General features: G+C 43.9%; 1 protein-coding gene across 3 annotated transcripts in view; it reads left to right on the top strand.

Moving 5' to 3' along the window:
• The window catches only part of TM9SF4 (transmembrane 9 superfamily member 4), a 53,502-nt gene that overhangs the window by 10,543 nt on the left and 17,033 nt on the right, over positions 1-25,926 (top strand). For all 3 annotated transcript variants that reach the window (XM_042931293.1, XM_042931294.1, XM_042931295.1), the window contains exons 2-8: positions 11,308-11,421; positions 16,650-16,749; positions 21,574-21,742; positions 21,843-21,972; positions 23,118-23,241; positions 24,559-24,677; positions 24,806-24,917. In XM_042931293.1, coding sequence (XP_042787227.1) covers positions 11,308-11,421; positions 16,650-16,749; positions 21,574-21,742; positions 21,843-21,972; positions 23,118-23,241; positions 24,559-24,677; positions 24,806-24,917 — 868 coding nt within the window. The remainder of the gene's footprint in view (positions 1-11,307; positions 11,422-16,649; positions 16,750-21,573; positions 21,743-21,842; positions 21,973-23,117; positions 23,242-24,558; positions 24,678-24,805; positions 24,918-25,926) is intronic.

Below are 25,926 nucleotides of genomic sequence, written 5' to 3'. Positions count from 1 at the left end.
TGTGATTTAGAAAGATTTTTCTTCTTGTCTGTGACCTTTCGTTTCCTTTTTTTTTTTTTTTTTTTCAAATTTTTCAAATTTGAAGTATAGTTGACCTACAGTGTATTCATTTCAGTTGTACAGAATGGTGATATTTTATATACATAAATAATGTATATATATACATCATATGTATAATATATACATAATGAAATGCTCACCACTATAAGTGTAGTTACGTTTGTCACCGTACAAAGTTATTACAGTACTATTGACTGTATTCCCTATGCTGTGCTTTACATCCCCATGACTTATTTGTTTTATAGCCGGAAGTTTATAGTTCTTAATCTTCTTTGCCTATTTTGCCCATCCCCCTCATCCCATATCCTGTGGCAACCATTGATTTGTTCTCTGTGTTTATGAGTCTGGTTCTGTTTTGTTCATTTGTTTTGTTTTTTAGATTCCACATACAAGTTAAATCCTAAGGTATTTGTCATTGTCTGATTTATTTCACTTAGCTTAGTACCCTCTTGGCCCATATCTTTCATTTCCTTAATGATATCTTTTGAAGTGTAAACGTTTTAAATTTTTATGAAATCCATTTTATCAAATTTTTAAATATAGATTGTGCTTTTGGTGTTGTATCTAAGACAGCTTTGCCTAACTCAAGGTCACAAAGATTATCTCCTTACTGTTCTTCTAGAAGTTTCAGTTTTTGTATTCAGGTCTAAGATACATTTTGAGTTAATTTTTGTGTATGGTGTGAGGCTCCTTTTGCAGATAGCTACCCAGTTGTCCAAGAACCATTTGTTGAAAAGACTATCCTTTCCCTATTGAATTGCCTTCTCAACCTTGTTGAAAATCAATTTAAACATATAGCTTTATTTCTGGACTTTGAGTTCTGTTCCTTTGGTCTTTATGTATATCCTTACCACACTGTCTTGATTATTATAGCTTTATAATAAGCTTAGAATTTGTTCTTTTTATAAGTTGTTTTGGATGTTCTGAGTCCTTTGTGTTTCCATATAAATTTTAGGATCGACTTTTCAATTTCTACAAAAAAGGCTGCTGGGGGGGCGCCTGGGTGGCTCAGTCGGTTAAGCGTCCAACTTCGGCTCAGGTCATGATCTCATGGCTTGTGAGTTCAAGCCCCATGTTGGGCTCTGTGCTCACAGCTCAGAGCCTGGAGCCTCTTCAGATTCTGTGTCTTTCTCTCTGTCTCTGCCCCTCCCCCGCTCATACTCTGTCTCTCTCTGTCTCTTAAAAATAAGTAAACATTAAAAAAAAAAAAAAAAAAAGGCTGCTGGGAATTTGATAGGGATTGCATTGAATATATAGATCAGTTTAGGAAGAATTGCTACCCTAACAATATTGAGTCTTCCAATCCATGAATATGGAACATCTCTCCAATTACTTAGAATGTTTTGTAATTTTCAGTATACAAGTCTTTTTTAAAAATGTATTCCTAAATATTTTATTCTTTTTGAAGGTATTACAGATGGAACTATTTTCTTAATTTAATTTTGGGGTTATTGCTAGTATGTGGAAATACAATTAATTTTTATGTTTACCTTGTAGTCTCTGACCTTGCTCACTTTATTAGTTCTAATAGTTGTTTTGTGGGTTCCTTAGGATTTTCTAGATATATAATATGTGATCTACAAATGAAAGCTCCTTTACTTTTCAGTATGGGTGTCTTTAATTATTTGCTTCAGTGCACACTGTCTGCATTTATGGCACAGTGTTGAATAGAAATGGCAAAAGTGGACATTCTTGCCTTATCAATCATTTTGGGAGGAATCATTCGGTCTTTCACCATTAAGAATGATGTTGGCTGTGGGTTTTTCATAGCTGCTCTTAGAATAGGAATAGGAAGTTCCTTTCTATTCCTAGTTTGTTGAGAGGTTTTATCATGAGTGTTGGATTTTGTCAAGTGCTTTTTCTTTGTGAAGATTGTGTGGTTTTTGTCCTTTATTTATATGGGGTATTACATTGAGTTTCTGATATTAAGCCAACCCTCCTGTATTCCTAGGATAAACCCCACTTGGTTAAGATGTATAATTTATTTATTTATTTATTTTTTTTAGAGAGAGAGAGGGAGCATGCAGGAGCAGGGGAGAGGGGCAGAGGAAAGGAGAGAATCTTAAACAGATTCCACGCTCAGTGTGGAGCCCAGTATGGGGCTTGATCCCACAACCCTGGGATCATGACCTGAGCTGAAATCAAGAGTTGGACACTCAACCAACTGAGCCACCCAGGTGCCCCATGTAGACCTTTTTATATATGCTGGATATGATTTGCTAATGTTTTGTTAAGAATTTTTTCCATCTGTGTTCATGAGGACGATTTGTAGTTTTCTTATGATGTCTTTGGCATGCTTTAAAAAAATTTTTTTTAGATAAATGAGATTATGCTATACACACTGCTGTGCATTATATTTTTTTACACTTCATAACTTATGTGGGCAGTCCTTCAAAAATAGTTCTACCTTCCATTTAAGTATATATTACTAAATTGCCTTCCCTAAAGACTGCACCAGTTTACCTATATCTAGTGTATTCAGATTTTTTAAAGCTTTGTGACTCTGATAGGTAAAAAGTCAGACGTGGGGTGCCTGGGTGGCTCAGTCGGTTGAGCGGCCGACTTCGGCTCAGGTCATGATCTCGCGATCCGTGAGTTCGAGCCCCGCGTCGGGCTCTGTGCTGACAGCTCAGAGCCTGGAGCCCGTTTCAGATTCTGTGACTCCCTCTCTCTGACCCTCCCCCATTCATGCTCTGTCTCTCTCTGTCTCAAAAATAAATAAACATTAAAAAAAAAATTAAAAAAAAAAAAGTCAGATGTTGTTATTTTGACTTGCATTTTTAAAATTATTTTTAAATTTCTGTTTGGCCTTTTGAATTTTTTTTTAACTGCCCATGCATATTCTTTTCAGTTATTTGTCCTTCAGTGGTTTGTAAGAGCGCTTGGTATACTGAAGGAATTCATCCTCTGTTGGGTGTATGGTAAATATTTTTACCCAAATTGTCTTTTTCTTTGTCTATAATGTATATAATTGTACATTTTTCTTCCTTTTTCCTATATATATCCTTTTTCTTTCTAGCTTCTGGATTTTGTTGCATTCTTAGAAAACTTTCCATGTCAAGATTGTTTAAAAGTATATCTATATTTGCTTCTAACACTTCCATTTCATTTTGTCTGTTTAAGTCTTTTTTGCCTTCTCCAGTACCAGTTTGGAGAGCTCTGTATTTTAGTATTTCGTAGAACGTAACCAGCATTCAGTCAGTGTTGGCTGCCCTTGTGATCAGTATCGTCCTTACATGCTCGTCATCTCTTAATGCAGCTCACCTGCCTGAAAAGACCATCCCTGTTCCTCCGCCTTCTCAGCTGGGTCAAGTTATTTAATCTCGGAGTCTCGGGTTAACTGTCAGTCGTCGTCTGTGAGATGGTGACAGAAATCCCCAGGCAGTTGTCGTTGTGAGAATGGCACCAGTCAGTATTTGTAAAGTGGAAAGGACTGTGTGCCACAGTGCCTTGTACTTACTTGGTAGGTGCCCAGTGGCTCTGTGGCTTGTTGCTTTTTCGTGTTGAGTTTTCCACCAGGGTGAGTGAGTATTGTCATTGTTGTTGTGTCTTTTTCTTTGGTTTTGGTGTATGTACTTGTGCTATGGGTTCGAGACTTTGGAACAGAAGCGTATTGAAGCCTTTCAGGATTTGCTTTTCATTTGTCTGCAGCCTTAAGCTCTCAGGGAGCCCCTTAGTTGTCCAGGGCAGTATCTCTGTTTCACAAGAAGGTAGAACTGGAGTAACTTCTTAGATTTAATTGGCTTGATGACTACAGAAGGTTGTAATCCTCTGCCCTGGCTTCAAATCACGTATTAGGTAAGGCAAAAAGGTCCGGTATCTGGCTTTCTGAGAGGGGAAATTCAGAACACATATATATATTTTTGATTAGCAAGAAATAATGATGTTAACTGTGGGCTTTTCATATATGGCCTTTATTGTGTTGAGGTAAGTTCCTTTTATATCTTTTATGTTGAGAATTTAAATTGTGAATGGATGTTGAATTTGGTCGTATTCTTTTGCTGTGTCTATTGAGATGATCATGTGGGGTTTTTTTCCTTTCATTTTATTAATGTGTATCACATTGATTTGCTTAAGTTGAACCATCTTTGCATCCCAGGGATAAATCCCACTTGATTTTGGTGTATGCTCCTTTTTTTTTTTTTTTAATGTTTATTTATTTTTGAGAGAGAGAGAGCACGAGCGTGCGTGCAGGAGTGGGGGAGGGGCAGAGAGCGAGGGAGACACAGAATCTGAAGCAGGCTCCAGGCTCTGAGCTGTCAGCACAGAGCCCGACGCGGGGCTCAAACCCACAAACTGTGAGATCATGACCTGAGCCGAGAGACACTTAGACTGAGATCGGACATTTGGCCGACTGAGGCACCCAGGTGCCCCTGGTGTATGCTCCTTTTAATGTGCTATTAGATTCAGCTTGCTAGTATTTTACTGAGAATTTTTGCATCTATGTTAATCAAGGCTATCGGCCTGTAGTTTTCTTGTGGCATCTTTGTCTGGTTTCGGTATCAGGGTGATGGTGTCCTCATAAAATGAGTTCAGAATTATGCCCTCTTTTATTTTTGAAGAGTTTAAGAAGGATTAATATGTATTATTTATTGAATGTCTGGGAGAATTCACCTGTGAAGGGAGCTCTTTGATTACTGATTGAACCCCCGCCCCCCCTTTTTTTATTGGTCTGTTTTAGTTTTCTTTTTTTTTTTTTTTTTTTATTTATTTTTGGGACAGAGAGAGAGACAGAGCATGAACGGGGGAGGGGCAGAGAGAGAGGGAGACACAGAATCAGAAACAGGCTCCAGGCTCCGAGCCATCAGCCCAGAGCCTGACTCGGGGCTCGAACTCACGGACCGCGAGATCGTGACCTGGCTGAAGTCGGACACTCAACCGACTGCGCCACCCAGGCGCCCTGGTCTGTTTTAGTTTTCTGTTTTTTCTTGATTCAGTTTTGGGAGGTTATGTGTTTCTAGGAATTTACCTATTTCTCTATTTCTCCTAAGTTACCCAATTTGTTGGTGTATAATTGTTTATAATAGGCCCTTATGATCCTTTTTATTTCTGAGTCACCTTTTATAATGTCTCCTCTTTCATTTCTGATTGTATTTGAGCATTGCCTCTTTTTCTCTCATTGGTGCTGCTAAATTTTGTTTAGTTTCATTTGTCAATTTTTAGCTTTTCAAAAAGCCAACACAGTTCTGTTGTGGGTGGGGTTATTTTTGTTTTGTTTTGTTTTGTTTTTTACTATTTTTAAAAATCCTCGTTTTTATTTATTTCTGTTCTAATCTTTATTATTTCCTTTCTTCTGCTAACTTTGGGCTTCATTTGTTCTTTTTCTGGTTCCTTGAAATGTAAAGTTAGGCTTTTTGAGATATATAAATGTATAATGTAGTTGTTTACCCCTGTAAACTTCCTCCTAGTACTAGTTTTGTTGCATTCCATAAGTTTTGGTAGGTTGTCTTTTTATTTTCTTTTGTCTGAGGTACTTTTAAATTCTCACTGGATTTCCTCTTTGACTCCATGGTTGTTCAAGAGTGTGTTGTTTAGTTTTCACATATTTGCTTATTTCCCATTTTTTTGTTAATGATTTCTAGTTTCATTCCATTATGATCAGAAAAGATATGTGGAATGATTTCAGTCTTCTTAAATTTGTTAAGACTTGTTGTGTGAACCTAACATGTGAACTGTCCTGGAGAGTGTTCTGTGTACAGCTGAGAAGAACGTGTTTTCTTCTGTTGGGTGGAAGGTTCCATATGTGTCTGTTAAGTCCATTTGGTCTGTAGTGTTTTTTGAGTCAGCTGTTTATTGATTTTCTGTCCGGATGTTCTGGCCATTATTTTAAGTGAGATATTGAAGTCCCTACTATTACTGTATTGCTGTCAGTTTCTTCCATCAGATCTGTCAGTATTTGCTTTATACATTTAGGTGCTCTAATGTTGGGTGTGTATATGTTTCTAACTTAGATATAACTGTTATATCTTCTGGTTGAATAGACCCTTTTCTCATACAGTGACCTTCTCTGTTTCTAGACACAATTTTAAACTGTAAGTCTGTAGTGTCTGATAGAAGTATATCTACCCCTGCTTTCTTTTTGTTATGTGGAATATGTTTTTCTATCCCTTCATTTTCAGCCCTCGTGAGTCTTTAGATCTGAAGCGAGTCTCTTGTAGACAGCATATTGCTGGATCTTTTTTTTTTTTTTTTTTTTTATCCATGCAGCCAACCTGTGCCTTTTGATTGGGAATTTAATCCATTTACTCCCAGCTTATTCTGATATGCATCAGGGTTGAGAACCACTATCCTAGATGTACAGATAGGGTATAGGGGTAATAGATATTCTCCAGGAGTCTCAAACTAGATCCTTGGACAGGCGGAAAGGTAGGAGGTATCAAGAACTCCTTAAATTTAAGAATTAAAAAAAAAAAATCAGATTCTTAAGGATACAGCAGAGATTAAGAACCATAATATTCCAGGGTGCCTGGCTGGCTCAGTCCATGGAGCATGCAACTCTTGTTCTCAGGGTTGTGAGTTCGAGACCAATGTTAGGCATAAAGCTTACTAAAAAACAAAACAAAACCCATAGCATTCAATCTTATGTGAGTGGATGGTTTTATATTTTTATAGATCAGAGGTTGGTTGACGCTTATTATTAGTTTGAGTACTCCCATAACATGGCTAGACAAGTAATTAGTGCAGGTGGACAGATGTCAGAAGCTTAAATGACCACAATTCAGCATGAAATGTACTATAGTAGTGCCTTAGACAAGCGCAGATTTAAGTATTGGCCAAATAACATAAGCACTAATCCTTGAACATGTATAGATGTGAAAATTGGGTACTGGGTAGTTTCCATTCTCTTGCCTCTAGTGACATCATAGAGATACTTACAAGGTACCTTGAAAAGAAAGGGAAAGAATAATTCCACAAAATATGTACATAAAAGGATGTTCACAGCATTATTTGAAATCGTGAAGTTGTTCACTAAAATAGCCAGTATTGGGGCGCCTGGGTGGCTCAGTCGGTTAAGCGTCCGACTTCGGCTCAGGTCGTGATCTCACAGTCGGTGAGTTCGAGCCCCGCGTCGGGCTCTGTGCTGACAGCTCAGAGCCTGGAGCCTGTTTCAGATTCTGTGTCTCCCTCTCTCTCTGACCCTCCCCCATTCATGCTCTGTCTCTCCCTGTCTCAAAAATAAATAAACGTTAAAAAAAAATTTTTTTTAATAGCCAGTATTAGTGGAATAGGTTAAATTATAATGTATCCGCTTACCCAGTTATATACTTATTAAAGTAGTATATAACTAGGTAATTAAAAAGGAAATTGTGTATATTCCAGAATTTCACGATTTTAAATAATGCCATGGTGAGTATCCTTTTATGTACATTTTGACATATTTGTGGAGATCTGAGGGTCTTGGAGAACATTTCAACTGGACCTTCAAGTGTAGGTAGACTTGAATAAGGTGAGAGCAGGTGTGAAAAACAGCTTGAGCAGAGGCTTAAAGGCAGCCTCACCTGACCAAGTCTGCTCACTAAGGGCCAAGACAATCTTGGGATTTTCCTGAAGGCTTAGAAACAAAAGGTGGAAGGTGCTGATGGAAAGGTATCTTGGGCCAGCAGGTGCAAGTCCTTCCGTACCGACCTAGAATTACTCTACCCTAGGTGTTCAGAAGGGTGATTTTGTCTTTCTGCGTCATTTATTTTATTGTTTTTCTTAATTGATATAAATGCTTTATAATCCCCTAAGAAAAGTTAGAAATAGAGATATAAAAAAAGGAAGAAAGTCCATTACACCCAGAGCCCGTTTTGCCTGCTACACATTTTCTCAAAGGTAACTTTTTTAAAAAGGGGAGAATCCTGCTATGCAGTGTTCTATCCCCTGCTTGTTCTACTTAGATCTAAAGCTTAAATGTTCCCACTCAAGAAATATTTCCTTTTTAGTGAGTATATAAATAGGTAAGTGGATACATTATAATTTAACCTATTCCACTAATATTGGCTATTTTAGTGAAAATTTCACAGTTTAAATAACACCATATTGAACATCCTTTTGTGTACATTTTGGCATATTTGCCATATTTTTCTTTTGTTAAATAATTTTTCCTTTTTATTTTGAGAAAGAGAGTGAGAGAGAGAGAGAAAACAAGTGGGGAGGAGCAGACAGAGGGAGGCACAGAATCCAAAGCAGGCTCCTGGCTCTGAGCTGTCAGTACAGAGCCCAACATGGGGCTCTATCCCACGAACCATGAGATCATGACCTGAGCCGAAATCAAGAGTTGGACACTTGACCAACTGAGCCACCCAGGTGCCCCTGCCATATTTTTTTTAACATGTCTCAAAGTAGAATTGCAGGGTCAAAGAGTATGTGCTTGGGGGGGAGGGGGAAGGCTTTTGATGGAGTGCCAGATTGCCCCCCGATCCAGAAGGGTTCTAGTTAATTATCCCTCCAGCCATATGAGAATATCAAAACAGTGACATTTTAATATCTAAAACTGACAGTGTCATTTTGATGCAGCCCTTAATTCTCAACTGAACTTCTGAGTTGCTTTTGGTTGCCAACTTGTATTATTCAAAGACGATGGCACATTAAGGAAATAGCCTTTGCCATTTTTCATCGGTTGATCCTTCCTCTAAGATCCATTGATGTGTGGTATGTTGATAGTATCTTTGCGTGAGGATGGTCTGTCTTCTGCCTCGTTTTTCAAAAATTCACAGGTGGTTTTTGTTTTTGTTTTTTAAACAGCATTTGTGGGGCGGTTTGTGCCAGAACTGCAGGATTTGTTCTCCTTGCATTTAGTGAACTGGAATTCAAGTAGAAAGAGGAATTAGGGGAAAGAGGACCTGATTTGTTTCTTTGACTCAAAGCACTCACATTCCTAAAGACTGACCAATGAGGCCTAGCACAGGGCTCCAAAGAGGAAGGGCCATAATCTTCTCACAACAGGTCAATTAGAGGAAATTGTCTGATGGAGAGGAAATCAGATGCTGTAGCCAGCCTGGGTCCGTAGGCTTTCCATCACAAAAAGAGAGAATAAATCCTATTTGTTGTTGTTGTACTCAAGACAAACTCATACTACTACACCCTTCCCTTTGGGAGTGCGTAAAATGTCTCTAGAGGGATTTTCAAGGAACTGGTGATAGCAGTTGTCTATAGGGAGCCCAAGTGGGAGGAAGATTTCTTTTTCACGGTATATCCATTTGTACTGTGTGAATTATTTACTGTGTATGTGCTACTTTTTCCAAACATTTTTAAGCTAGTTATTTTTAAAAGCCTTGCCTGCTTGTGGTTATGTAAAATGTTAACATTAAAGGAAACTGGGTGAAGAGTACATGGAACTCTCATAGTATTTTTACAACTCTTTTATAAATCTAAATTTAAGTTTCTGGGGTGCCTAGGTGGCTCAGTTGGTTAAGCATCCTGCTCTTGGTTTCAGCTCAGGTCATGATCTCACGGTTCTTGAGTCCAAGCCCCATATCGGGCTCTGTGCTAACAGTGCAGAGCCTGCTTGAGATTCTCTCTCTCTCCCCCTCTCTCTCTCTGTCCCTCCTTCTCTTACTCACACACACACTCTCTCTCAAAATAAATAAACTTAAGAAAATAAAATTAAAAAAAATTTTAAGGGACAGAAAGGGGAAAGTATTGTTTTTCTATACAGAATCCTACCCCATTGATAATTTTCTACCTTCTAGTCTGGTCATTTCTTTTAAATATCCTGCTGTTAACCCCTGACCCCATTGATTACTAAGTACAGTATAGCTGTCATAGTCATCTTTCACTGTTTTTATTGGGGTCACACTGTTCCTTCATAATTTCATAATGAACAAGCTGGCAGATACTTACAAACATTTACAGCAAGTTGGGAGGGGGGGGGGAACACTCTGAATATATTCTTTTTAAGGCTTTAACCAAGCTATGCATCTACAAAAAGTGCACCAAGCTCAGAACCTTAAACTATTAAAGCCACTTTTTCTCAGCTTGTGCTCCTGGTAAGAATGCAGATGAGGCCACATTTTTGGCAAGCCCCCTGAGCAATTCTGACTCCATATAACCATCTGAGTGTGTGTGTGTGTGCGTGCATGTGCTGGTAACTTGAAAGATGGAGGGGCTGTGGAGGCAAGGTGATCAGAAGGCTGTGTCCAGTGAGAGGAAACAAGGGTCTGAAATGCTGTGACAGTACAGGGAGCAGAGAAGGCAGATGCAGGAACACTAGTGAATCTGTGATCCGGGTGTCTGGACAAGAGTCCCTTGTCTAGACCAAATGGAGAGAGAGAATCAGGAAACTCTTCTAGTTCTTTGAGGGGGTGAAGCATGTTGTTAAGGGAAAGAGATGTTTCGATGGAGTGCATTTCTTGAGGCCAGTAATTGGTCACTCTTGGCTTTTCTCAGGTGACTATCCTGCAGGTAGGTCATTTACTGAGTGCCTGCTCTGTGCCAGGCACTGGGGACACACGGAGATCACATTCAAGTGGAAGGGGACAGACTGCACAAATAAACACATGCATATTGTACATATCAAGTACGTAATTATCCATGAAGAGACATGAAGCAAGGGGGGTGGAGAATGGGTAATGGGAACCGTGGGGGTGCTTATTTTAGATAGGATTGTCAGTGAAGGCTTCTCTGAGGACGTGACATCTGAGAGAGACCTGAATGAAATAAGGAATGAGATTAGCCATGCATGTATCTGTGGGAAGGACATTCTGAGCAGTAAAGGGGATGGCCCTGAGGGGTAGAGAAGGGCCTGCTATCAAGAGACAACAAGAAAGCCAACATAGCTGGAACTGAGTGAGGAGGAGAGTGGCAGGGGATGAGGCCCATACAGTTTGGAGAAGGCGTGTATGAAGCTGTATTGGTGATATGGGACCTTCCTGACAAAGTAAGCCCATTGCTACGTAGAAAAAAGGGAATTTGTGGAACATTGTGGAGCTTAGCTTCCTGCTAGCTATACTGAAGAGTGATACAACATGACATGGTGGAAAGAACATTGATCCGGAAGTGGGGAAGTGTGGCTCCTGTATGACAGTCTTCCCTTTTGTCCCCATGTTAATTACTTCACTCATTTTGTGACTCGTTTCCAGAAGTGCAGAAGTGCAAGATCGGTGCCGTGTGGGACTCTTGGGGGCATGTGGAAGGCAGCACTTACAGAGTAGGGATGACACTGGTCAGGTAAAGCAGACGTGAAGGTGCTATGACTTGACCTGCCCCAGGGAGATGTTCGCTTCTTTCCCCCATTCTGACTACAGCCTCTCTTCTTCCAAGCAGGATTGGTTGCCGTGGTCCCTGTTGCTCCTCTCGCTCGCGTGTGATTCTCACGCCTTCTATGTCCCTGGGGTTGCACCAATCAACTTCCACCAGAACGACCCTGTAGAAATCAAGGTAGGTGCGTTTCTGGGCTGTTGGAGCCTCTGTGCTGGCAGCCTGGCTGGAGGGCCCTGGTGAGATGGGCCCAAGCTTGCAGAGAACAAAAGCCCGTGCCAGTCGCCCTGGGAAAAAGCGAGTCCGCTGCGTGCTGCTTGGCTGGAGGGGGAGTGCTATCCGGAGTCCACCGTTCCGGGCACTCTGCCTCTTCATCTCTCTCCCTTTCCCTGTCTGCAACTCTGCTAGTGGGAGTGTGTTCTCTCTGTGTCCCTTTCCGGCTTTCTCTTTGGTTCTGGCTCTGGCCAGGCCTGTGTTTCTCTCTCACTTTCATCCTCACGTGTGTCCCTGTTCCTAGTTGTGAGTGTGTGTGTGTGTGTGTGTGTGTGTGTGTGTGTGTGTGTGTCTGTCTGTCTGTCTGTCTCTCTCAACCGGCTGCCTCCTCTGTGGCACCTCTGCCTCCCTCTTTCATCAGTTCTCCTTCTCTTCTCAGTCACCAGTTTCTCTTGCATAACCCACATTGTCCACACACACACAGCCTATCGTATACGGCTCTGTGTTTTTGCTTGCAGATTTTGCCACAGCTGGATTCCCCAGTTCAGTTTTTCTAAACTGTGTACTACCTATCTGAGTGGGGGTATATGAGGTGATTTCAAGTAGTTGACAAATACGATTTATTTTAATAGCTGTTTTCTTTTAATGTGTATTAAGAAATATAGCTACTACTTCAACTCATGATTTTATGGCTGCTCTTGGTTTTCCATTTTTAATAGTGATAATAGTATTAGCTTCTTAAATAAATGTATTTCCTTAAAAAATGAATCAGATCCAAATAAATAGTGGAATCAATGGTAAATAGATAAGGCAAATTGGTGCATGAACAATTCAAGTGTAAAGAGAAGCCATCCCACCAGACACCTTTGCTTTTCAAGCTAGATGTCCACCTGTCAGTCGGTCAACTAGCCAGGGTGGGGAACGAGTTTCTTAAAATATGGTTGGTCAGGGGCAGTGGGCAGGCTGGCACTTTGATTAGTGGCTCTTTAACAGTATACTGGTGGTGGCATTCTCAGAGCCCCAAGTAGGGCTAGGGGTTGGTGGTGGATCTTTTTGGATCCGTACAAACTCCGAGGTAGAGATATGGTACAGATTTATTGGATAGGCTCTCAGAGTCAGCGCTCGGGAGGGAGCGAGGGAAGCAGGACTGGGCAGAGGGATTCACTGAGGCCTGCGGGAAGCTCTGGAACTGGAATGGCCGACCCTTCAGAGTTGTTCCAAGTTGAGGCAAGAGGACTGGTTCTTTGTATCCCAATGAACCAGTCATTGGATATGGACTGCCACCAGGGAGGACGGGGAAGGGGCGTAATCTTGTGCACGGGCTCCCAGCCAAAGGGTCTCTCCTCTGTCATCATCCAAATATAACCACTCTTAATACTTTGGTATTTTTCTGGGTCTTTTTTTTCCTGTACAGTGTTGACCGTGTAGGGCACTTGGCATCCCCTCGCCTCTATAAGTCCCCAGTTACTTGACTACTACACTGTTCCTTCCTTGGCAAAGTAACGAGTAGTTGAAAGTTTTGAGTAGTCCTTCACATCCTTAGTGATTTTGTAAAAAGGGCTAACAAAACTTAGTTCCAAAAATAAATCCTGCTCCTAAAATAAACGTACATTTCCTGCCTCGTTATCGTGTTGATGTGAACCACATCTTCACTGGTCTGTGCAGAAGCAACTCAGTAAGATTGCATGAAAATCAAGTTTGTATCCTTTCCTGAGCGTCACAGTGTCCAAAAGGAGAAACAGAAGACAAGAAGGTCACAAAGGGCCATCTACCTGATGTGCCACCATGTATGGGCCCCTTTGTTTGACACCACATTTTAGGTATTAGCAAAATGACAGATTGCTATGTGTCATGCTTATTTGGGGCATCACATACAAGCAGTTTGTGATTGTCCAGGAGTTGTTAATCAGTGAAGAGGATAAATATATAAATAGTACATTTGTTTTTTTAAAAAAAACGAAAACTGCTATGAATCAAGTTGTAAAAGAGCTGGGATCTTATCTGTCTCAATCACTGCTGTGTTACCAGCTCCTAATACATAGACTGGCAGGGTGTATAAGTATGTCTGAGAGCATATAAATATGTTAAAAAGCATCTGCATTTAGAACTAAGCAGTAATTAATGAGTAGATGCAACATTAGGTGTGTTGCATTATTGTGAGCATCTCTATTCCTCGGAGGTCAGACTGTTACTTTCAGGAACAGTAATTAAAGTAACGTTTATTGAGGGTTATGTACATGCCAGGCATTATGCCTGATTTAACTCACAATTCCTCCCTCTCCGCACGCCCCCCCCCCCCCCCCAGCCCAGGAACGCTCTGAGGCAGATACTGTATATTTTACAGATTTACTGTATATTTTATAGATAAGGAAACCAAGGCCCAGGGAAGTAAACCAACTTGCCCAAGGTCATATGGAGACAAAGAAGTAGGATTAGTTCTTAACTGCTCCATCTCTTAACTACTACAGTGCCCTTCCTCTCAGTGCTTTTGTCAAAAGTTGCCTCCAGAGCAAAGCTTGTGGCACAGGGAGGAGAGGGTGGCTCTGGCTTCCAGTCCTGCCAGGCTGGGGATGGAAGAGGGCACACTTTGGGTTGGGGGAGGGAGGGTGGGAGGGAACATAAAGGTGGGGCTCAGTTCCTTTGTAATGTGGATTCTTTTTTGATTATCCAGAAAGAGAGAATGGAAGAAACACAAAATAGCAGGCTGTTCTAATAGACAGTAACTTTTTGGCCATTTTGTCTCAAGCAATTCATGAAACGCTTAATAGATGTCCTCTGTCTCTTAGTCCGACATCTAAAAAAGCTCTGAAACCCAGTTTTTGTAAGTTCCTTATAGACAAGACTTGGCCTGAAGTGTTTGACTTTATTTATCCCACTTAGTATGAACATTTTTGCATTTCTTTACACACATAGTCATTAAATATGGGGTACTGCTCCAGAGTCAGCTGGAGGGCATTGTCCACCCTGCCCTTTTAAAATAAAAATTTTTGTGGCTCCTGGGTGGCTCAGGTAGCGGCTCAGGTCATGATCTCGTGGTTCATGGGTTTGAGCCCTGCATCGGGCTCTGTGCTGACAGCTCAGAGAGAGCCTGCTTCTGATTCTGTGCCTCCTTCTCTGTCTGCCCCTCCCCACTCATGCTCTGTCTCTCTCTCTCTCTCTGTCAAAAATAAACGTTAAAAATTTTTTAAAATAAATTCCTAATTTCAAAGCATGAGGTTTTTTTTTTAATTTAAATCCAAGTTTGTTAACATATGGTATAATAATGATTTCAGAAATAGGATTTAGTGATTCATCACTTACTTGCAACACACGAAGCTCATCCCAACAAGTGTCCTCCTTAATGCCCCTTGCCCATTTAGCCCAACACCCCTCCAACAACCCTCAGTTTTTTCCCTGTATTTTAGAGTCTCTTATGATTTGTCTCCCTCTCTGTTTCTATATTATTTTTGCTTCCCTTCCTTATGTTCATCTGTTTTATATCTTAAATTCCACATGTTAGTGAAATTATATTTCTCTTTCTCTGACTGACTTATTTTGCTTAGCATCATACACTCTACTTCCATCCATGTTGTTGCAAATGGCAAGATTTCATTCTTTTTGATTGCCGAATAATATTCCATTGTATATAGGGGCACCTGGGTGGCACAGTCAGTTAAACGTCTGACTTTGCCTCAGGTCACAATCTCATAGTTTGTGTGTGGGTTCAAGCCCCATCAGGCTCTGTGCTAACAGCTCAGAGCCTGAAGCTTGCTTTGGATTCTGTGTCTCCCTCCCTCTCCCTCCCTCCTGTCTCTGCCCCTCCCCCACTTATGCTCTGTCTCTTTGTCTCTCTCTCAAAAGTAAATAAACATTAAAAAAATTTTTTAAAAAGAAATATTCCATTGTGTATATGTATATATACACGTATATACACCACATCTTTATCAATTCATCTGTCACTGGACATTTGGGCTCTTTCCATACTTTGGCTATTATTGATAGTGCTGCTGTAAACATAAGGATGCATGTGCCCTTTCGAAACAGCACACCTGTGTCCTTTGGATAAATATCTAGTAGTGCAATTGCTGGGTCGTTGGGTAGTTCTATTTTTTCATTTTTTAAGGAACCTCCATATCAAAGCATGAATTTTAAAAAAGGATTGTGGACCTGGATTCTAAAAATTATTGGTCCTTTTATAGATGATGCATGAGGAATGGTTGATAGTTTCTAAATAGCAAAGATAATTTTATGTACACGTAGACTAGAATTTTTTTTTTTTTTTGCGACATTTTGTTCTGTTTACCTATGGTTTGGTGTTGTCTATGACTGTCACTGTTTTCAGAGCTATAGTCTGTGTGCGTGTATCAGTTCCTAAACATTCTCCTTCATGGTCTTCTTAAACCTCATTTTTAATGGTTGCGTGATATTTAATTGGATGAGTATATTATGGCTTACTGACCAGTGTGGGGGCTTATACTTGTTTTCCCGTTTTTTCTCTCTTCTGTCATGCAGCAAACATTTAATGAGCATTACAAGTGTGCCTGGCTCTGTAGGTCCTTGCCCTCTTGAAGCTTAAATCTTAAATTCTAGTGGGGGAAACTGATTTTTTAAAACAGGTAAACAAAATAACTATGTTGTATCAGACCTGTTACCTGGGAAACTACACATGTTGGAGTACAGCAAATGAAGGAATTCCCTTAGATGAAATAGTTGGGGAAAGACTTCCAGACGAGGGGCCTTAAGCTGGGACCTAAATGTGAGAAGGAGCCAGACAGGCACGGGGTCGGACCAAGAGGAGCAGCGGGCGCAGAGCCTGATGGGCTCAAGGAACTGTAGGCACTGTAACCACGCTGTGGTCATGAGCAAGGAGTGGACCTCTTTGTTCCTAAAGTTTATCCTCGTTTGGAGTTATTCCTTAGGAAAGATGCCCAGAAGTGAAATTATAGGGTCAAAGGACATCAGACTCTCAGTGTATTTGAATTTGGTTATGAGTTTAAACAAAATCTGTGATGTAGTTTAAAACTAATGACACACGAAATCAGAATTGTAGACTTTATCGTGTGTAGTATACTACAGTTGCATCTGCTGCACTTAGTTTGCTTATTTGATAATATTGCCGACTATACCAACGATGTGTGGGTACAGGCAGAACTATTGAAACAGCTGTCTTGGTTTCTGGATTGAGGAACAACAAACAGCCTCTCTTCTCCCACCAGGCTGTGAAGCTCACCAGCTCTCGAACCCAGCTACCTTATGAATACTACTCGCTGCCCTTCTGCCAGCCCAGCAAAATAACCTACAAGGCAGAGAATCTCGGTAAGTTTTTTCTCTCACTGTCAGCCTGTCGCAGATGGGAAGCCAGATCTTTGCGTAATGGTGATAGCCGTGAACCCTGACTTTACCGTGTGCTGGACACCATTCTACGTGGTTTGCGTACATATCAGCTCATTCAATCCTCGTAACATCCCCGGGGAGGTAGTTGCTGTTTTTATGCCTATTTTACAGGTTAAGTGACTTGCCTCTGGTTATGTTGTTAATGGCTAAGCTGGGCTTGGAGTCCATGTGTTTGGACTTCAGAGCTGCAGGCTACTGCTCAGACTGGCTCTCCCTTGATTTCTAGATACTCCCTTCTGTCGCTCTTGGCTTCTGTAACCTACTCTGCTTTTAATTAAAAGAATGAGTGACTACCTCTGGCCCTAAAGGAAGCAGAAACATCACCATAGTTCTTGCTAAGTGGTTGTGCAAGACTTGCCTCAAATAATGTGTGAAGCACCCAGCACAGTGTCTGACATATGTGTTCCATAAATAGTAGCCATTTTATTCTAATTCAAATAATTCTTCATTTGGTAGAATTTTAGACTTAAAGCAAAAGACACTCATTCAGAAGCCTCTGTTCCTGACATAATTATTAGTACTTACGCTGTGCCCATCTTGGTTTTGGAAGGATGCTGTCCCTGACCTCAAGGAACTTAGGAGACTTTCCTCTTTTAGCTGAGGAGGGAGAAAGGAGAGAACTTTCTTGAGCAGGCCTCTGAAAGGGCTGCCTTCTCTGTCAGGGCTACCCATGGCTCAGATGTTTTAGTCAGCTTAACCAGAACCAGGCAGCACCTCCCAGCCCTCAGTCTTGCCTCGTACTGTTGCCTCAGGGCTGATTTCCACTCACTGTCTGGGCTGCCCCTCCTGCCTGTCACTTATGCTTCTTTTCTCTTTCCACACCATGCCATGCCCAACCACCTGTCTCTGTCTGAGAAACGTGACCTGCTTTGTCTTCCAGGCCCCTTGCTACCCGGACCCTTGAGAGCAGCTCCTCCCTTCCCATGAGCTGGTGTGGACTCGTTGGCAGCCCGTGGCTCAGCACCTCGGTGTGACACTGGGTGATCTTAACCTCTCTGAGCCTCTGCCATATCTTCTATGAAGCTGGGGGATGTTCCTGCCTCATAGAAATGGAAACCTCTTGGGGCACCTGGGTGGCTCAGTCAGCTGAGCTTCCAACTTCAGCTCAGGTCATGATCTCATGGTCTGTGGGTTCAAGCCCCGTGTCGGGCTCTGTGCTGACAGCTTAGAGCCTGGAGCCTGCTTCAGATTCTGTGTCTCTCTCTCTCTCTCTGCCCCTCCCCCACTTGCACTCTGTGTGTGTGTGTGTGTGTGTGTGTGTGTGTGTGTGTGTGTGTGTGTGAAATAATGGATAAACATTAAAAAAAATTTTTTTTAAAAAGAAAGAAATAGAAACCTCTGTGTACAAAAGTTATCCTGCTGTATTGTATCATTCTGTCTTGAAGGAGTGGCTCCCTTCATGGCCTAGGGGCTCTTAGAGTGGAGGGATCATGCCTTCCATTCCTATCTCTCCCACTTCTGACCCAGTGTCAGAATCCACAGGAGGATTCAGTCAATGTTAAGTGTCCTACCTGAATGGAGCAGAAACCTCCTTGATTATATACCTGTTGGATGGCAAGCCTTGTACTTAGCATTATCATCATCACCACCGTTAGTATTTACAGGGCTCTTCTAGGAGCTGGGCATTGTTCTAGGCCCTTCTCTGCTTTAACTTAGTTAATTCTCACAAGAGCCCTATGAAGGTAGCTACCCTTACTATCCCCTTAACATAGGTAAGGGAAGTGAGACAAAAGGAGGTAAAGTCATGTGCCCCAGTCATTCACCAATATGGTTACCCCCATTTCATAGTAGAGGGAACAGCAGCTTCAGGGGTTTAAGACTTGCCAATAGGTGGAGAAACTGAGATACTAGACCAGGTTTTTTTTGGTTTTGTTTTTTAACTCTAAAGACAATTCTTTCTGTTGTCCTGGCTGCCTTCCCCAGAAAGGTTCATTTGGACTGTCTGAGGGCTGTGCTCATGGTGATCGCACTGATGGAGGTTCATATCATGGCGTGCGAGGGAGTGTCTGTGGCAGATGCACTGGAGTACAATGTCAGGCTCTCTTAGAGGGTCCACGTTCATAGCTTGTTGCTCATTCAGCCTGGCTGGCTCTCTGCTCCAGCTATAAAAGGTTGAAAGGAATACTTCTGTATTAGAAATGAGCCATTCCAAACCAGCATGTCCTCTTTCTTGGTTTAAATTTAATTTCTAAATATCAAGAAATGATACCTGCTGGCTTGGTCTGCAGATTGGTTTCTCTCTGTGTATGTCCTTCCTTTTCTCAAGTGAGCTCCTTGTAAACTAAAAAGAAGTGGGCATTAGGGCATGGTGTAAAGGAAGGGGCCCAAGAGCTTAGCACTACCACTGTCCCCTTGAATGATCATGGGCTAGTTAGTCACTGTCCCTGTCTGGTTCTAGCATGGCCGTCTGTGAAATGAAGAGGATGACCTGAATCATTTCGACAGTGGACCGTGCACGTGTCTTATTGGCATCCTTGTTCTCCACTGGCCAGTCGCTCCCTGGGTTTAATGGAGTCAGCTGCTGTTACTAGGCTTCTAAAAGGGGGAGAAGGGGAGACCCTCTCCTGAGTGGCCTCGTCCACACTCGTCACAGCTGCTACTTTGCATGGCTGTGTCGTACTCCCTGAGGTGGCGCAGCTCGTGCCCTGCCGCACAGTTCACAGGCCAGCAACTCACAGCTTCTATCCACAGCCCTGACCTGGCCTTTGAGCCCTAAATTTGGATATCTCACCTCCTGCTTGACATACCCACCTGACGTCTCCAAACTGAAAAAACGCCTTCGGTCTAAATTTGCTCTTCTTCCTGTTTTCCCCCTAGCACTCGGCTGTGGAAACCTCAGTCTACCTGATGTGCACCACTCCTCACTCATCCCTTTTATCAGTCAGCATCAGGTCCCCTAGTTTTGCCTGCTCGGTAGCTCCTGAATCTGTGTACGTGCTTCCAGCCTCAGCATAGCCCTGACCAGCCACCGTCATCGCTTACGTGCATGACTGACTGGCATCGCCCCAACCAGTCCCTTGCCTCTTCTGTGTTTCCTTGACAAAACAGCCAGAGTGATCTTTCTGTCATCAGAATCAGATACTGTCTTCCTTCAGCTGTTAGCAACCCTTCACTGGCGTTTCTTGCTCCCTGGATAAAGATCGGACTTCCAGCACAGCCCCCAGGCCCCCAGGTCCAGCTCTGGCCCATCTCTTGAGCTCACCTTAAGTCACTTTCCCACCTGCCCTCTGCACCGCAACCACACAGGTGTCTCAGACTCACCACACTTCTCCCACCCTCAGGAGCTTTTGCATGTACTGTTCCTTCTGTCTAGAATGTTCTTCCTCTGTCTCATTACATAGTTAACGCCTCTCTTCTTTTAGAGCTCACTTCAAACATCACTTCCTCAGAGAAACTTTCCTAGACCTGCTCCCCCATGTCTAGAGCAAGTTCCTCTTGTTATACAGTGTAGTCTCGTTATCCTGATGATTTAACCAAAGTCTGTCTTCCCACTACACTGTAAGATCCATGAGTATGTCTGTTCAACATTGCATCTTCAGGGCCCAGCACGTAACCAGTACTAGGTTCACGTTAGGAACAAATGAACAAACGAATGAATGAATGAACAAATGAATGAACAAACAACTGAAGGAATGACTGACTGACTAGGCAGAGAGTGCCATATCCAAGCAGGTCCATGCTGGGAAGCACGTGTTAGACCAATTGTTCGTGCAGGAGCTAGTCCTGCCTGTTGGCTTCGGTGGGTCTTCAGCTTGCCCCAGTTTCACAGTGTCCCAGAAGAACTGTTAGTAGAGTTCAGAATGAAAGTGCCATCGGTTTTAGTTGACAGTCCCTAACTGCTCAGTGCCTGCTAGCATGACATCCGGAGGCCCCTCTGAAGCAACAGGCATGCAAAGGATGTGCCAGTTCGTTAAGTAAAAACATGTTTTGGCTAAAAAATCTCAGGTGCTGGATTTCAGTCCACTTCCTCTCCCTGCCTGAGCTAGGATCTGAAGACACAGAAATGAATAGGACACATTGTCGGCCCTTAAAAGAACTCAGAGGTCGCAGAAATGTAATATATTAACACATTGTGCAAAGTCGCATCATTGACATGGAAAGGTGCAAAGGTGATGCTGATGATAAAAATAGTATTTGTTGTCTGCCTGCTCTGTGCCTGGTACTTTATTTTTCATTGTAACCCTGTGAGATGGTTACTATTATAATCCCCATTTTACAGGTAAGGAAATTGAAGTTTGTTGAGATTAAGTAATTTAACCAAGACTGCTAAGATAGTGAGTGGCAGAGCCAAGGTTCAGTGGCCAGTCCTGTCTTTGCCACTGTACAAGACTGCCTGTACACAGAGGCAAATCAGGGAAGAGGGTGATGGGCTCAGCCCTGAAGAACTCAGAAAGCACTTCCCAGAGGGTGAAATAGAAACAGCTTGAAGAGTGAGGAGGAATTTCCCAGGAACATGGGGCAAGAAGTAGCACTCTGGGCAAAGGAAATGACATGAGGCCCAGAGGCATGGAGTGACATGGCATATTTGATGTGCCCTGGAGAGTCTGGGGGTGGTAGAGCAGAACGGGGGTGGAGCGTACAGGTGGGAGTAGGATGGGCAAGCTATCTACAGACAGGGCAGAGCATTGACTGCCAGGTGCAGAACTGCCAGAGGCCCTGCAAGTCAGCCCGGTGTCCCCGTGGCTCTGCTGGCCTCAGCAACCTCAGGGCTGAAACTCTGAGATCCATCTGTCTCTCTTACGGCAGGAGAGGTGCTGAGAGGGGACCGGATTGTCAACACCCCTTTCCAGGTGCTAATGAACAGCGAAAAGAAGTGTGAAGTTCTGTGTAGCCAGTCCAACAAGCCAGTGACCCTGACCGTGGAACAGAGCCGGCTTGTGGCCGAGCGGATCACGGAAGACTACTATGTCCACCTGTAAGTTGTCCTCTGCTCCCTGCAAGCCTCACCTTGGTGGATGGGAGGGCACTGACGGGAGAGGCGGCCCAGAGGGACTGAGCGGGCCTTCGGTTTCCAGCATTGCCGATAACCTGCCTGTGGCCACCCGGCTGGAGCTCTACTCCAACCGCGAAGGCGATGACAAGAAGAAGGAAAAGGATGTGCAGTTTGAGCATGGCTACCGGCTTGGCTTCACGGATGTCAACAAGGTAGGGTGTCTCGGCGGGCTGAAGGGCTGTGGGAGTTTCACCCTTTAAGGCACGAGCTCTTGGGGCCCCAGGGAAGGATATATTTAGCTAGAGGTTTATCACAAAGGTAGGATGGCCAGGGCAGCTTTCTCTTAGTGCCCCTAGGCATGGCCTGTCAGAGTCCGAGTGCTTTGGGCAAGGCTCTGGCAGATGCTACACAGGAAGTGGAAGGCACAGTCCCTAAAAAGTTAGATTCCACATTTATAAGACTAAAACAAAAGAAAAAACACAGAATTCCGTCAGTATGTAGGAAAGAGAGCTTTGTAGTGGTCTAGAGCATGCTGGCTTCCTGGGTTTTGGATCTCACTTCCACCACCTACTAGTTGTTGAGTGACCTTGAGCCTACCTATTTCCTCACTGTGCCCTCGATTCCTCGTCGGTAAAATGTATGTAATGGCCATACCCGCCCTTTGGGGTTGTTATGCAGTGTAAATCAGATAATTTGTGTGTCTGCTTCATAGCACAGCCTCTGAGAAATATGCTGATAATGGCAATGGTTGTAATAGTGATTCTCCTATCTTTCTAATTTTCTAAACGGAACTCCTACCGCGTGGGGAATAAAAGGCAAAACCATTTCTTTTGAGGCATAATCCCTGTCCTCAAAGGGCTTCTGATCCCAGTTAGGAAGAGGACTGACCATGTAGACCCTGCATCTTAAGTCCTAGTTGCTGCTCACTGATGGTGCTGGCGCCATGACGACTGATGCCAGCGGAGTTCAGAAGAGCTTGTTGTGCGTTCAGGTTGTCATGGAGGAGGTGGGCCTTGAAAACTAGGTAGGCTAGAGCTGAGTGGAGTCGGGTGGTGTCCTAGCTGCAGCAGATGTGAGAACACAGCTGCGGAGTGGGGACTGTGCACGGGGCAGGGAGATGTCAGGGGAGACTGCGGGGGAGCTAGATGTCTGAGAAGATGATAGAAGGCCTTGAATGGTGGGCCTAAGCCCCAGGGAGCCCTAGAGGGTTTCTGAGTGGGGAGTGCTGTGAGAGCAGTGTTTCTGGCAGGTTGAAATAGCTCGGCATGCTGGACGAGGGGAGGGACCTGCTTACCTGGGGTGATTCTCTGGCTATTTCTTGACTGCTGGTATTTTGTTCTCTCCATCGCTGTTTTAGATCTACCTGCACAATCACCTCTCGTTCATCCTTTACTACCACCGGGAGGACCTGGAAGAGGACCAGGAGCACACATACCGCGTCGTCCGCTTCGAGGTGATTCCCCAGAGCATCAGGCTGGAGGGTGAGTGGGGAGGTGTGACCAGAGGGGCAGGGCTGGATGGGCCTGGGCTTCCACACCCAGGGTCTTCTCACACTCGTTTCTGAGACGGCTGATAGGCCACTGTGTTATATGGGCCCGGCCAAGGTAGGGTCACTGCATTCCCATCAGAAAAGGTGACGAGCAAGGGGAGAGCTGCCATCTGTTGTGTCCTGGCCTGGCACCTTCCCAGTTTACCACCTCCCGGCAACCCCTGGAGGTATGTGGTGATCATAGATGAGGAACCAGAGACTCAGAGAGATTGGTGACCTGGCCAAGAACACACAGCCACTGAGACTTGGCTAGGCCTCTCATAAGAACCAGCCGGCTTACCCTCAGTTGAAGAACAAAGGGGCAGGCAGAGCGGTCGGGCAGCTGGTTTCTGTGCTTCTCTTCCTCTGTGTGAGTGATTGGCGTAGACTAGAATTGGCCCAGGTCAACAGTTGTGCAGGAATCTGAGAGCCCAACTCTAGCCCTATAGGCCTGATAGGACCTGGTCCAGCTTCTCACCTGTCAGCCTTTGCTCACCATGGGACATACTTGGATTTAGCAGGCCTGGCCTTGGTCCAGGTGGTAGTGGGTTTCTGGCTTTTTTTTTTTTCTTTGTTTTTTTTTCTTTTTAAGCTATGGAACCTCATTTTCAGTCATACCCAGAAATCTCATGTAAGACATAGATCCTGTGCTTTCAGAGCACTGTGCTGCCCCTCCTTCTGGTGAGTGTCGTGAGCACAGCTCTACGTTTGCCGTGGGATTTTTTGACATCATCTCTCCCCTCAACTGTTTCCTTGAGTTTAGAGACTCTGTCTCCTTTTCTCCCCATTTTGTTTCCAGCACAGTACTGGGCACGTAGTAGGTTCTTACTATGTGTTAAATTGGTGGACAGATAACAGGATGAACAGATGAGTAAATGAAGAACAAAGCATCTGAGTGATTGCATTACTGAAGTGTTGGGCCTTTGGAGACAGTGAATGAGAAAACATGACAGCATGAATGGGTGGTATTTTTCCTGTTTGGTGAGGGTGACTGAGTGAATACGTGAATGTTTGAATTGAGTGAAGGAAGACATTAAATGAGGGTCTCAGACTCCCTCTTGCACACTCAGCACATGCCTCTCTGCATCCCCAACGGCCCTTAGGAAGGTCAGGGCTCTGGGATGCACAGTTTTACAACTGTCTTGCTTCTGCTCAGACCCTGGGTCCCAGCAGCAGGCCTCTGAGGGCCCCCCCCCCCGCCCCCAAAAAACAGCCCATGGGTAGTGTCACTGGCCCCCACGGGAACAGACTGAGTCTCTATCTCTCACAGACATCAAAGCAGACGAGAAGAGTTCTTGCACCCTGCCTGAGGGCACCAGCTCCTCGCCCCAGGAAATTGACCCCACCAAGGAGAATCAGCTGTACTTCACCTACTCTGTACACTGGGAGGTGAGAAGGGGCTGGAGCTCGTGACAGGGGAGGCAGGTTCTGGTCTGGGCAGGAATTGTCTAACAAGAGACCTGACTCTTAAGTGCTTCTTTTCCACCCTATCTTCCCCCTCCCCTGCCACCCTCCAGGAAAGTGACATCAAATGGGCCTCTCGCTGGGACACTTACCTGACCATGAGTGATGTGCAAATCCACTGGTTTTCTATCATTAACTCCGTCGTGGTGGTCTTCTTCCTATCAGGTGAGAGATCTGTGGGATGGAAGGTAGAGAGGACAAGAGGGTGAGGGAGGAAGGTCTGAGGCATCACATTACTTTAAGGGGGACTTCTAGGGTGTTCCAGGGGGCTAAGTGTAGGTCAAAACAGACATCAGGGCTCTGTGGTAGGCATCAGGTGTGCAGAGGTGAAGAAGATTCAGTCTCTACCTTGGAGAGCTCCCTAGGGAGAGACAGATACATCTCTTCATGCACACCTTCCTTGATTCATTGGACAAGATTTTGTTGTTGCCCATGCTGTGCAGGCACTGTGCCACAGGCCGGGGATGTGGCATTGAGCAGGTCCAGCCCAGTCTCTGCCCCCACAGAATCTGTTCTGGTGGTAGGAGAGACAAAAAAGCAAAAACATGGTTGAGACCTGAGGGTGATAAGTGCTGTGGAGCAGATACAGGGTGACCAGACGCCCAGCTGTGGAAGGCTGCTTTAGAGAAACCCTCTCTGAATGAGGAGCCACCATTCAGAGACCCGGGGAAGGACTGGTCCAGCAAGGCCACGGCCCTGCAGTAGGACAGGCTTGGTGAGAGGCTGGCGAGCAGGGGGAGGGTAGTGGGCAGAGGTAGAGTAAAACTGGTCATTTCAGTATCATATGGGAAGTAAAGATAATGCCTGCTGCTCTGTATTTCACGCTTACTGAGGGCCAGCTGCTGTGTTAATAAGCACTTTACAAACCTCTCATTCCTTCAGATTCCATGAGCTAAGCCTAAAATGTTAAGTTAGCTTGAGGTCATACAACACGTTCTCTTAACCACTGTCGTGTGCTGCCCAGAGAGGCAAACGAGCTACTGTGGAGGTACAAGTGAGGGGACCTCCAAACCATTTGGTGTGTTGAAAGGCAAAGATGCCTAGAGTGAGTCTTGCAGTGGGGGTGGGAGTCGGGGCAGAGTGGGGCATTGCAGGCAAAGGGAGCAAGGAGTAGCCCCGGTAGAGGCGTGGAGGTGAGAGTAGAGGAGGCTGTGAACGGATGACAAAAGGAGCA

Source organism: Panthera leo, chromosome A3 (assembly GCF_018350215.1).
Source record: "Panthera leo isolate Ple1 chromosome A3, P.leo_Ple1_pat1.1, whole genome shotgun sequence".
Taxonomy (NCBI): domain Eukaryota; kingdom Metazoa; phylum Chordata; class Mammalia; order Carnivora; family Felidae; genus Panthera; species Panthera leo.
This window is presented reverse-complemented; position numbering and strand designations above follow the sequence as displayed.